The sequence below is a fragment of the Accipiter gentilis genome, chromosome W (genome assembly GCF_929443795.1).
Source record: "Accipiter gentilis chromosome W, bAccGen1.1, whole genome shotgun sequence".
Taxonomy (NCBI): domain Eukaryota; kingdom Metazoa; phylum Chordata; class Aves; order Accipitriformes; family Accipitridae; genus Astur; species Astur gentilis.
In genome coordinates this window covers 28,785,064-28,798,773 of record NC_064918.1, presented here as the reverse complement: position 1 = coordinate 28,798,773, position 13,710 = coordinate 28,785,064, and the positions used below count along the sequence as shown (strand labels likewise).

The 13,710-nt window shown below is 42.5% G+C and overlaps 2 protein-coding genes across 10 annotated transcripts in view; one reads left to right on the top strand and one right to left on the bottom strand.

The window, feature by feature from the left end:
- Positions 1-13,710, top strand: part of LOC126035441 (transportin-1-like) — a 135,232-nt gene that overhangs the window by 48,889 nt on the left and 72,633 nt on the right. For all 9 annotated transcript variants that reach the window (XR_007504934.1, XM_049794005.1, XM_049794001.1 and 6 more), the window contains 2 exons: positions 5,873-6,022; positions 13,078-13,184. Coding sequence is in view for 8 of the 9 variants with exons in the window: in XM_049794005.1 (XP_049649962.1) it covers positions 5,873-6,022; positions 13,078-13,184 (257 nt within the window). In the remaining variant the exon portion in view is untranslated. The remainder of the gene's footprint in view (positions 1-5,872; positions 6,023-13,077; positions 13,185-13,710) is intronic.
- The window catches only part of LOC126035477 (uncharacterized), a 96,438-nt gene that overhangs the window by 73,927 nt on the left and 8,801 nt on the right, over positions 1-13,710 (bottom strand). The window lies entirely within an intron of this gene.

Sequence of the window (13,710 nt, the reverse complement as noted above, 5' to 3'; positions counted from 1 at the left end):
TCTGGCTCTCCTGACCCTACTGCCGTTTTTTCTAATTGGTGCACCACCTCCCTTAGGAGCTCTTCTGACCGTACTGTCAGTTTTTGTAATTGGTTCACCACCTCCCTCAGCTCTTCCATCGCACTACCCGATGGAGATGGTTCCCTCACCCCTGCAACCTGTTTATCCGCATTAGTCACCCCCGAATCTGTCGGCTTCGAATCTGTCGGGCGACAATCGGCCCCCCCTAATTCCCCTGTTTCTTGTGGAGTAACAGACGGGGGAATATTTTCGGCACTAACGGCCTGGCTGGGTATAGGCAAAGGCTGCGTCTGTGCAGGCGTCTCAGCGTTAACAGAAATGGATGCTCGGGGGGGTGGAGATAGTTGTGTAGAGAACGTGCCCCCAACTCCAGCGGGGTAGGCTGACGCGGCAGCCGTGGAGGCAGCAGAGGGGGTCACGGCCGCGCGGGCAGCGGCAGCTACCTCCCGGTCCGCCCTCATTGCCTCCAGCATGTCTCGAATTACTTTCCCGAGCGCTGCGTATTTTTTCATCTCCTTCACCTTACCCCCCTTGCAGTTAGCAGCGTCCCACAGGGCCTTGCCTATATTATCCCAGGTCGCTTCTTCAAATGCGCATTTACATTCGGGATAAGTTCTTTCTCCCAGGCCCATAAAAGTAACCCCTTTAACACAGAATTATCGAATTTCAGTCCTCTGTCAGAGAGAAAATTACGAAGGAGCTTTAGGACTGCTTCCTGCCTTTTGTCCAACCCCATCTCCTTCTCCGACCGCTCACCTAATCAGGGCAAGATTCAAACTTACGCGCGTCCCAGCTCAGCTGAAGCTCACGTCGTGCTTCCCAGCTTGGCTGAAGCTTCTGCCATCCTGCCGGGGCAGCAGGAACACTCTCAGCCGGCTCCTCTGCTTCCTCGTTGGTTCAGCTGCATCAGAAATTCCCACAGAGATGATAAAGTGCTGATCTGAGGGTCCCTGTTCGGGCGCCAAATGTTGCGGAGGATCCACAGGGGAAATCACGCACAGACCAATGTGATCAAGTGAAGTCCATTTACTACAACTTTTAGCACAGTTATATACCTTATGTGCTTGTGCACGTGCCTTATACAATACTCTAATTGGTCCAATACCCCAGTTCACGCGACACTATCTTATCCTCTATTGGCTGTGCAAGCTTCTTCACAAGGTGTCCAGCAGTTACTTATCTCATTCTTCGGCATCCAGGAGTTGCTTGTCAGGCTCTTCTTATCTTTCTTTTTCCCAGCGTACAAGGGCACAGCATCCTTGTCTGCTCCAGCACTTTGTAAACTTATGCTTCGTTCCCACCTAACGGCTGGATTGCTCACATGCCCTCGCCCAGCCAAGAAATCCTCAACATGGGAGGGACCTCATGGTGGAGCAGGGGACGAGTGAGGAGTCCTGCCCCTGAGGAGGAAGGAGCAGCAGAGACAACGTTTGATGCGATGACCCCAACCCCCATCCCCTGTTCCCCTGTGTCACCGGGGGGAGGAGGTAGAGAGAACCGGGAGTGGAGTTGAGCTGGGAAGGAGGGAGGGGTGGGGGGAAGGTGTTCTAAGGTTTGGTTTAACTTCTCAGTATCCTTGTTTTGATTTGATTTGTAGTAAATTAAATTGATTTTGTTTCTTCCCCAAGTTGAGCCTGTCTATTGCCCATGACCATAAGTGGCGAGTGATCCCTCCCAGTCCTTGTCTTGACCCACGAGCCTTTCTTTATATTTTCTCCTCATCCCACCGTGGCTGGGGTGGGGAGAGTGAGTGAGCGACTGCATGGTGCTTTCTTACCATCTGGTCTGAAACCATGACAGGGGTGCTTAGTTGCTGGCTGGGGTTAATCCACAACACAGCCTGATCTCTGTGCTGGGGAAGGTTATGGAGCAGATCATCTTGAGTGCTATCACATGGCACAGATAGGACAACCAGGTGATCAGGCCCAGTCAACATGGGTTCATGAAAGGCAGGTCCTGCTTGACTAACCTGATCTCCTTCTATGACAAGGTGACCCACTTAGTGGATGAGGGAAAGGCTGTGGATGCTGTTTACCTAGACTTTAGTAAGGCCTCTGACACCGTTTCCCACAGCATTCTCCTGGAGAAACTGGTTGTCCATGGCTTGGATGGGCATACTCCTCACTGGCTAAAAAACTGGATGGATGGACAAGCCCAGAGAGTTGTGGTGAATGGAGTTATATCCAGTCGGTGGCCAGTCACAAGTGGTGTTCCCCAGGGCTCAGTATTGGGGCCAGTTCTCTTTAATATCTTTATTAGTGATCTGGATGAGGGGATCAAGTTCACCCTCGGTAAGTTTCCAGATGACACCAAGTTGGGTGGGAGTGTTGATCTGCTTGAGGGTAGAAAGGCTCTACAGAGGGATCTGGATGGATGGGCTGAGGCCAGTTGCGTGAGGTTCAACAAGGCCAAGTGCCAGGTCCTGCACTTAGGTTACAAAAACCCCATGGAGCTGTTACAGGCTTGGGGAAGAGTGGCTGGAAAGCTGCCTGGCAGAAAAGGACCTGGGGGTGTTGGTCAACAGCTGGCTGAATATGAGCCAGCAGTGTGCCCGGGTGGCCAAGAAGCCCAATAGCATCCTGGCCTGTATCAGAAATAGTGGTGCCAGCAGGAGCAGTGAAGTGATTGTTCCCCTGTACTCAGCACTGGTGAGGCCGCACCTTGAGTACTGTGTTCGGTTTTGAGTCCCTCACTACAGGAAAGACATTGAGTTGCTGGAGCGTGTCCAGAGAAGGGCAACCAAGTTGGTGAGGGGCCTGGAGCACAAGTCTTATGAGGAGCAGCTGAGGGAACTGGGTTTGTTTAGTCTGGAGAAAAGGAGGCTGAGGGGAGACCTTATCGCTCTCTACAACTACCTGAAAGGAGGTTGTAGTGAGGTGGGGATCTGTCTCTTCTCCCAAGTAACAAGCAATAGGATGAGAGTAAACAACCTCAAATTGCGCCAGGGGAGGTTTAGATCGGATATTAGGAAAAATTCTTTCACCAAAAAGGTTATCAAGCACTGGAACAGGCTGCCCAGGCAAGTGGTTGAGTCACCATCCCTGGAGGTATGTAAAAAGACGTGTAGACGTGGCGCTTTGGGACATGGTTTAGGCTTGGCAGTGTTAGGTTAATGGTTGGACTCAATGATCTTAAGGGTCTTTTCCAACCTAAACAATTCTATGATTCTGTGCCTAACTGTGGCTGCTAAATATAAGGTATTAATTGTGGTTTGCGGAGGCTTTAAATAATGCGGAAATTAAAGGACAACTCCTTTGGCTTCCTTCCTGGCCAGACACGACATTACATCTTAATAATTGCTTATGGAGTTCTGGATTTCATGAAGATGTTATGTAAAGAAATCATAATTGGGCATATTAAATTGTTGTGATAGTAGATGCAGAGATTTTACTGTAGAATTCAGAGAGTATTTCAGGCAAATCTGACACTGATCAAGAGTTCAAGTGAGAACGTCTTTCTTTAGGTCATTCTCCACCTGGTCTTTGTTACTGACATCTTCAAAACTTTAAATAAAATGACAAAATTACTTGATTTGACTTGCCAAGTAATAATAATAATAATAGTTGTCACATCTCATACCTAAGTTCTGTAGTTGAGAGAGGTTTGTCCACTCATCTAGTCTTTAATATTTTTATTTAAAATAATAAATCCATTCTTCTAGAAAAGGTGTTGGCCTTTGACATGCAGTGCTGTGCAATTGGAATGACTTTTATTTTTACATTGTTTAGAACTTGGTGTGTATTTAAAACCTGTAGTGTAGGTGAAGTTATAGAATTGTTTCAAAAATATATGCATAGGGTGGATTCCTGGTTTATAAAGTTACTGAATTCTATGTAAAAGCTATGTTTGCAAATCAATATATTTATAGTTACAGAGCATGAAAAATAATGTTTCTTTATGAAGACTGAAATATACTTTTAAATTTTGTTTTTATGTTCATATGATGGCATTTTGGTTTTGGAGCTCAAATAAAATCAGTTGATTAAAATGAATTTTAACAAAACCCCTTCTTATGAAAAGTGCCATTTCTGTTCTAACTAGCACAGGTCACGATAGAAAGTATTTTTAATGGCCCTCAGTCAGTCATCATGGGTGTGCCTAGAGTCCTGGTGTTGTGATGCAATAACTTTTAGTTTTAAAATACTTTATATTTAAAAGTTATATTTCTTATTTTGAATTATATTTCTGTTGGGATGTTAATAGTTTTGAAGGCCTAGAATAGATCTGTGTGTAAGCTGTAATTGTTGGTGCAAAGGAACTTTGAACATCCTTACTTCTTGCCAAAATCAGGGCTTCTGTTCTGGTTTTGGCTGGGATAGAGTTAGTTTCCTTCATAGTAGCTAGTATGGGGCTATGTTTTGGATTTGTGCTGGAAACAGTGTTGATAACACAGGGGTGTTTTCATTACTGCTGAGCAGTGCTTACACAGAATCAAGGCCTTTTCTGCTTCTCACCCCACCCCACCAGCAAGTAGGCTGGGGTTGCACAAGAAGTTGGGAGGGGAGACAGCTGAGCTGAACTGACCAAAGGGATATTCCAGACCATATGATGTCATGCTCAGAATATAAAGCTGGGGGAAGAAGAAAGAAGGGGGGGCATTTGGAGTGCTGGTGTTTGTCTTCCCAAGTTAACTGTTACACATGATGGAGCCCTGCTTTCCTGGAGGTGGCTGAACACCTGCCTGCTGATGGGAAGTAGTGAATGAATTCCTTGTTTTGCTTTGCTTGTGTGTGCAGCTTTTGCTTTCCCTATTAAACAGTCTTTATCTCAGCCCATGAGTTTTCTCACTTTTTACCCTTCTGATTCTCTTCCTCCATCCCCCTGCGAGGGGGGTGAGCAAGCGGCTGTGTGGTCTTTAGCTGCCTGCTGAGGTTAAACATCAGCTTCATACAAAAGAAATTCAAACAAGTGGCTAAAATGCTAATTAAAATTAGCTTCATGTGCTGATTAGGATTGCTGTAAACTGTAAATTTAAATTTTCTTATACTGTAAACTAATTCTTTCTATGTAGAAGATCCAGATCTTGCTTTCAGCTTGTATCAGAAGTAATATCAAGTTACTCATGCCCTTGGTTGGAGAACTAAACATGAGTCTGCTCCAGTATAATTGAAAAAATTAGGCTGTTCCTTTTCCACTCCTCCCCTTGTCCCAGTAATTTAGAGGAATTTGCAGGCAAAAAGAGCTCAGTGAAGAGAATTGAAACTATTTCCTAAACTTACTACTCAATTATGGTGGCTTTTTTCTTATGGTTCACACTATATAACACTTACCTGTTAACATTGTTTAAAGCCTTTTTTCTTCTCCCTCTAATTATTTATTTAATAGATTAATAGAACAGCTGGTATCTGAAGGGAGTGCAATAATTTATTTTGTAGAAAAATTGAACACTATTTTTGTGGGAGTAGGGGGTGTTGGACTTACTGCATAGTTCCTACCTCATTTCTAGGTCTTACTATGGTGAAAGCTGGGTTGTCATTTATTTAATACAGTAATAGTGCTACAGCAAGCCTGTCCATATAATCAGAATGTACGAATGTCTTTGGTTGATTAATCTCTTCATGAGTTTCCTATATCCCATGAGTTCAGATCTTTTCCTTCCTTATATCTATACAAAACTTTCTTAAAATGTAGAATTTGCAGTACTGATATTCTAATTTTGAATAAATAGAAGTAGTGAACTCTGAAACTAAAAAATTTTGCTATGTGAATTGATGGGTGTATTTGGAAGGAGAGATAAGGAAATAAAGATTAATATCTCTCGCTATAAGCTTTGATCTTGTTGCATTGTTCTGGAAATCTGCTTTATCCCATGAGCTGATTGAAGTTTGAATGTAATTATTTTCTGTTGCAGATGAACCGACACGTTCCTTGAGTGGTCTCATCTTGAAGAATAATGTAAAAGCACATTTTCACAACTTTCCAAATGGGGTAACTGACTTCATTAAAAGTGAATGTCTGAACAACATTGGTGATTCCTCCCCCTTAATTAGAGCTACTGTAGGTAAGTTTACTCTTATTACTGTCTTCTGCACACTAAAAATGTTACTGATATAAGCGAGAGCTGCACTAGTGAGAGTTATTAAACTCCTAAAACTGTTTGCTTCTTTTAATTGTCGCAACTACACCATGTTTTGATGCTGATATTAATCTTCAGCATGAATATATGAAATTCACACTTATTTTTGCTTCCTATTCTCTTAAAACTGATTTAGCAATTCAGTTCCTATCTCTTGAAATGTGACTGAACATAAGTTTGCTTGAATCTACTAAAATTCAGCTTGCTGCCAATTGTTATACCTAAACCCAGGAACAAGGTAAAGGTCTGACTTCAGAACTATTTCAGCACTCCACTTGCATCAATGAAATACTTGTGTTAGCTGATTTCCTCTCTGCCCCCACCCATATGCACACCCCTTCAGGGAATCATTATACCATGCGTGACACACGTTAACATAATGAGTTTATGTTTTTTAAATACCTTCTGTCAGAAAACAGTAGAGAAAGTGTGGTGACCAGAACATCAGCTAGAAGTGATTTTTGTTGCATGGATTTCTGATTTCCTAAATACTGTGCTTTAGTACACCTCTTCCATAACATGTATATTTGTGTTATTTTTACTTATTTCTAGGTAATGTTGCTTTTCTGTCTGCTCTTTGATAATATGATTACCCCCAGTTACTACAATTGTAGTAATTTTCCTCGTCCGCTCCAAAAACTAGAAAAAAATAAAATAAATGTATATTTAAGTACAGTAGAAAAAAACAGGGGCGGGTGCAAGTTCAGAAAGGAATTCAGCTTGTATCAGCTGATTTCTGTTATAAAATAATCTACCAGTTATTGCTCCTTTAGAATCCTTTGCTTTTTCTATAGGATTCCTTCTCCAGACATCTGGGTTAAGGACTTTGGACTAGAGAAAAATGTCCGACTCTCTTTTTTTTCCTGCTGTCTCATCCCTTGTGAAGCTGCTTTACTGTGAATTTCATTAATGCCCCATTTCCTTAATGACAATAGAAACAAGTCTTTGAGTGGCAGGTACTTTTGTGATTTCAGGTTGTAGAAGAGTTGTGCTTGTTTGTTTGTTCATAGGAGTTGCCAGTGGAGTACAATGGAGCCAACTAAAGAATATAAGAATATATTACAGCTCTGTTTGGATTGCTGTCTTAGGGTAGTTTGGTGGTGGTGGCGGTGGCTGGGGGAGGGGGCGGGCTGTTGTTTGTTTGGTTTTGAGCAGTTTGTTCTTTCATTTATCCTAGTAGGAAACATTTGTGGATTAGTAGCTCAATTATTGTTGAGCTTTAAGTGGTCCTTGCAGGGATTATTCAATTATTATATATGAACTCTGAAGATGCGTACCAACTGATAAACTGTATGCTTACATAATAAGAGTTGCTATTTAGCATGTGTTTTGCACCCTCCTGTGTGAAGTAATTAAATGTTGGATCCTTGTAGGCTTCTGTCTTAATAGTGAGGTTGGTCCAGTATTCACTGGTCTCTTGATACTAGCTAGGTGTAAATGTATTGCTACTTGCCTAGGCTGCCTTGTTAGCATATGAGTTGGCATGTGCTAGTCATAGCTGCTCTTTGAGATGCGTACATGTTTTTGCTGTTCAAGCACTATCAATTTAATGAGCCAACCGCAAATAAGATCTCTGGAATTCTGAGAGGAAGATGAGCAAGTACATCAAAATAGCATCAGGGAAGAAGTAATGCAGCCTTTGTGGTCTCTGGCATCTGGCGCTAACCAGACAAAAGCTGATACCTTTTGACCAAGGTGGAGGCAAGCTGATTAATCCCATTCTCAGAACTCGCCTCACTAAAGACAATGAAGATGGCAGTAGTCTATTTTAGAACTGTGATTCCAGACTGAATGGTAACTACACATTGTTATATCCTTAGCTTTTCCCTGTTTTAACCCCCAAATGAGTAACAGTGTGGAACTTCTCTGTGCTGTGTGGTACAGGTTTTAAAAACCCTTGTGCCAACATTGAAATATGGACTCAAGTTCAAAAAAGACAGCTGCATGTGTTGAGGACCTACAAACTTACCAAGAAATAAATACATCTATTTAGGAGGTGTCTATGACTGTTCTTAAAACTTTCTGGAGATTCTACTCTAGGCAGGACCTTAGTGTAGCTCCCTGCTTAAAAGCAAGAGGGGGAAATAGTTTGAGTGTTTAAGAGTAGTGGCGGGACTGGAGAGCTTCATTGCAGAAGGAAAGTGAAAGTTAATGATTGCCCTATGAGGGGCAAATTTTGTCATGAAGTTCAACTTTTTAGAATCGAAGAGTTCAGAAATTAACTTTAGGAGCTACAGAGGCAAACCACCCCCCCAAAACCCCCCAAACTTTCCCCTGTCCTGTTATTGGCATGACAGTACTGAAACATAGATGCTTTTTCTTTATGCTCAAATTTTTTATTGTAGAGTTGATGCTATAAACTGGGTTTGCATGTAATTGGAATAGTGACATAAAAGATGCTGCTATGACAATTACAGTTCTGTTTTTAACAATTTCTGTCATCCCTCTGGAGTCTGTTCTCTCATGTGTTTACTGCTTAATTAGCTTAACTGCTGTACATGTTAGATTTCACATTTGTCAAGTGAAATATCAACAGATTCTGTAATAATGATTTGTAATTAAGTTCATTACAAATCAAAGGCCACCTTTCAGTTTGCAATTTCTAACCTTGCAGCTTAGCATGTTGGTCAGAAGGAAAGGCCTCCCATCCAGAGGGACCTTGACAGGCTCAAGAGGTGGGCCCATGCAAACCTCATGAAGTTCAGAAGGCCAAGTGCAAGGTCCTGCACATGGGTTGGGGCAATCCCAAGCACAAATACAGGCTGGGTAACAAGAGGATTGAGAGCAGCTCGGAGGAGAAGGACTTGGGGGTGTTGGTTGACGAGAAGCTCCACATGACCCAGCAATGTGTGTTAGCAGTCCAGAAAGCCAACAGTATCCTGGGCCGCATCAAAAGAAGCATGACCAGCAGGTCGAGGGAGGTGATTCTCCCCCTCTACTCTGCTCTTGTGAGACCCCACCTGGAGTACTGTGTTCAGCTCTGGGGCCCCCAACATAAGAAGGCCATGGACCTGTTGGAGCAGGTTCAGAGGAGGGCCATGAAGATGATGAGAGGGCTGGAGCACCTCTCCTCTGAGGATAGGCTGAGAGAGTTGGGGGTGTTCAGCTTGGAGAAGAGAAGGCTCTGGGGATACCTTATAGCAGCCTTCCAGTACCTAAAGGGGGCCTACAGGAAAGCTGGAGAGGGACTTTTTACAAGGGCATGCAGTGATAGGGCAAGGGGTAATGGCTTTAAACTGAAAGAGGGTAGATTTAGATTAGATATTAGGAAAAAAATCTTTACTGTGAGGGTGGTGAGGACTGGGACAGGTTGCCCAGAGAGGTTGTGGCTGCCCCCTCCCTGGAAGTGTTCAAGGCCAGGTTGGATGGGGTTTTGAGCAACCTGGTCTAGTGGAAGGTGTCCCTGCCCATGGCAGGGGTGTTGGAACTAGATGATCTTTAAGGTCCCTTCCAACCCAAACCATTCTATGATTTTATGAACTGTCAAATCTAGCCCAAACCTGCCAAAAAACTGCTAACTACTAAATTGATTATTTCTTTACTGTGATTATTCTTCTAATGTCCTTGTTTTTGTGTCTGTGTTTAAGAGAAAGCCACAAAGGTAAATCTCTGATGTCTTCTGTTCCCTACTGGCCAACTAAAGCAGCAGGCTTTCACATTTGAAAGGAGATGAAACTCATTAGAAGTCCATGTAGATTTCTTTTAAAATGAATATAAGTGCCTAAAACTTTATTTTATATGGCTGTTTCCTCATTGTTCTTAAAACCTTTTGCAAAGCTTCAAATGCTATACCTACTGCATCTTTAAGTTCTTGATAGTCTGATATTTATCTATTTATTTATTTCTGTCTGTCCCCAACAAAGTGTCTCTTCATCATTTAAAACCAAAACCAAAAAAACCCAAAACACCTAGCATGACATTAAGTGGCTTATCTGCAGACCTTTACAGAAAGCTCATAATGACATGTATGGTCTGAACTGCATATGTGTCTGTTGCAAGGGGACAATAGCCTCAAGTCGCTTCTGCCTACACATCTGGAAGTGTTTCCTCCTAGGTTATCCTGTTGCTGTCTAGGATAAGCCTTTTTGAAGAATGCTTTGTATGGGGTTTGTGTGGCAAAGTTTTGATAGCAGGGGGGTTACAGGGTGGCTTCTGTGAGAAGCTGCTAGATGCTTCCCCTATGTCCAACAGAGCCAATGCCAGCTGGCTCCAAGACTGACCCACCACTGGCTAAGGCCAAGCCCATCAGATACAGTGGTACCACTTCTGTGATAACATATTTAAGAAGGGAAAAAAAGTTGCTGCGGGACAGAAACTGCAGCTGGAGAGAGAAGAGTAAGAACATGTGAAAGAAACAAACCTGCAGACACCAAGGTCAGTGAAGAAGGAGGGGGAGGAGGTGCTCCAGGTGCTGGAAAAGAGATTCCCCTGCAGCCCGTGGTGAAGACCCTGGTGAGGCAGGCTGTCCCCCTGCAGCCCATGGAGGTACACGGTGGAGCAGATATCCACCTGCAGCCCATGGAGGACCCCACGCTGGAGCAGATGGATGTGCCTGAAGGAGGCTGTGACCCCATGGGAACCCTGTGCTGGAGCAGTGTGCTCCTGAAGGACTGCACCCTGTGGAAGGGACCCATGCTGGAGTGGATTGTGAAGAAGTGCAGCCCGTGGGAAGGACCCACATTGGATAAGTTCATGGAGGACTGTCTCCTGTGGGAGGGACCCCACGCTGGAGCAGCGGAAGAGTGTGAGGAGTCCTGCCCCTGAAGAGGAAGGAGCAGCAGATACAATGTGTGATGAACTGACTGTAACCCCCATTCCCCGTCCCCCTGTGCCGCTTGGGGGGATAGGTAGAGAATCCGGGAGTGAAGCTGTGCCCAGGAAGAAGGGAGGGGTGGGGGGAAGGTGTTTTAAGATTCGGTTTTATTTCTCACTACCCTACTCTGGTTTGATTGGCAATAAATTAAGTTAATTTTCCCCAAGTCGAGTCTGTTTTTCCTGTGATGGTAATTGGTTGAGTGATCTCTCCCTGTCCTTATCTCGATCAATGAGCCTTTTGTTATATTTTCTTTCCCCTGTCCAGCTGAGGAGGTGGAGTGATAGAGTGGCTGTGTGGTGCTTAGTTGCTGGCTGGGGTTAAACCACGACAGTCCTTTCTGGTGCCCAACGTGGGGCTCGAGGCATAGTAATTGGGAGAGGTATCAGGCAAAACATGGACTGAACACAGCTAGAGAGTGAAGAGCTGAATGACTGTGGGGAATTTATGTTGTTGTAATTGTGGTGAAGGGACGAGGTGTGGATCGTGCGTAAATTGTCCACTTTTTGTCGGTGTTGTGATGATGTTATTTTGATTTTGGTGTGCAGAATTCTTTTTTGTTGATGTGAGTGAAGTTTGTGAAAACTGTGAAGATTGTGTGATGAACGTGGATTTTAATGATAATTCTTGAATACGTGATGCACAGAGGCAAGGGGTGGAATGTATTGGGTTGCATGGCAAGGTTTTGGTAGCTGGGGGGGCTACAGGGGTGGCTTCTGTGAGAAGCTGCTAGAAGCTTCCTCTATGTCCGACAGAGCCAACGCCAGCCGGTTCCAAGACGGACCCACCGCTGGCCAAGCCAATCAGTGACAGCTTATGGAATCATAGAATCATAGATTCTTAAGTTTGTTTCTCAACTTGTGTTATTTCTACAAACCTGTTCCAGATCTAAGTCAGGGAGACAATTTTGCAATTTAATTACATTGTCTAGGAGGCAAGAACATTAATTTATTTTGTTCTGTTTATGAAGTTCAGTTTAATTGTTTTTTTTAAAAAAGCAGATCATTAAGATCCAGCAACAGTAAAATATGTATTTTCTATTAATGCGTCTGATATTCTTTGCAGGACTATAATATTCAGGAGAAAATAGTCTTTATGACTCCATAGATCTCTATAGGCTTTTGGGAATCTTTTCTATTCAGTTGCAATTATGAAGACAACTGGATACAAACTACTTCTGGAGCTGTAAAATTGTGTTTTACCTCTGTCTTTGTTTTTGCCCTTTGTCTTCTTGGGTTCTCCGGCCTTATTGTATCAAAGGAAACACAATGCAAAATATCTTTGTGTCTTGCCCAGAATGTCCTTTGCTTTGTAATGTTGTCCTGTATTCTTGTATATTTAATAAGAATTTTAACATTTTATTCCAAAGAAAAAGGATATATGGTGAGTAGCTCAATGAAAAAGCTTAGGAAAGCTTTTTTTCATCACTTGTCACTTGGGAGATTACTGGTTGAGGCAAAATGGACTCATAGTCAGTCCTAGTTTGTAAGCAGCCTTTCCCATTCCTGTTACCTAATTGTTTTTTCCTGGGATTTTTGTATGTGCTGGAAATGGAATTAGTGATTCTTAGGGCCGTCCTATCTATTTGCTGGATCTGAATCAGCCAACCCCTACAGCTGATCACTGGATGACCTGCCATAGTGTGTAAACTCTTAGTAGGTATCTTGGTTTTAGAATGTGTCCTTAATGTTTTGTGTAAACATAGTAAAGTTGTGAACACATAATTTACCATTGGGTTATAAGTTTATTGAATGACAGCTTTCCATGTTCATGCCTTTGTGTCATAATAAAGACGAGGTGACTTGAGGTGGATACTTTATGTTTACTGGGGGTCAAGATTTGTACAGTTTTTAGTAAACTTAGAGTAGAACCTGCCCTGCAGTGTTTGGGCATGATTATTTCCTTAACTGGTATTACTTTGTGCTTGACTTCTCACATCTGAGCCCTTCATGGTAGCAGGAAGGAACAACCTGCCTTTGCATTTCAAAGCCCTTCAAATACCATTTGTAATTAAATGTACTTCCTCTTTTTATGCTTGCCAGCTCCTAATAAAACAAGAAATTTCTCAACTCCTTAGATCTTTGAGAGGAGTAAAATGAGAAAAACTGGTATGAAACCTGTGAATATATATGAGATCTCATTTCCTTTATTCCTCTGATTCACTTAGGCATTCTGATAACAACCATTGCTTCAAAAGGGGAATTACAGAATTGGCCTGAACTCTTACCAAAACTTTGCAGCCTGTTGGATTCTGAAGATTACAATACCTGTGAGGTAAGGAGACTTATTTTGAAATGGATTATCATCTAAATTTGATTATTTTTTTCTCTCTCTTCATAGATACTATATATATGTATAGTATTTTGTGTGTATGCATGTGTATACGCACATATGTAATCTCTTCAGAGAATAGTGGCTCAAATTTGATACTTTTTATTCTACCTGCATTCCATGTTTTTAGTGTTCATTCAAATGAATTTGTTTTCTTTGCATAAAAGCAGAATAAGACTGTAGATGGGTAGTCATAGCATCTCAGCTAAGAAGTGTCCTAAAGTTATCGCTTTGTGATGCCCAATCTTTTAGGCAAGTTGACCCTGAATTTTGTCTTACTTAAAAGTAGTGTTGTTCATTCTTCTTATAACTTAATCTGGAAATGTGATCTGTCACTGCTATATCAGACTAGTGTGAAATGAACTTTTTTTGTTCAGTGTTTATGAAGGAAAATAAATACCAATTCAACTGTTTTGAGGAGAGAAACTGCTATGAGGAGAAAAAAAGTCTTGTCTGTTTTTTTAAAAAT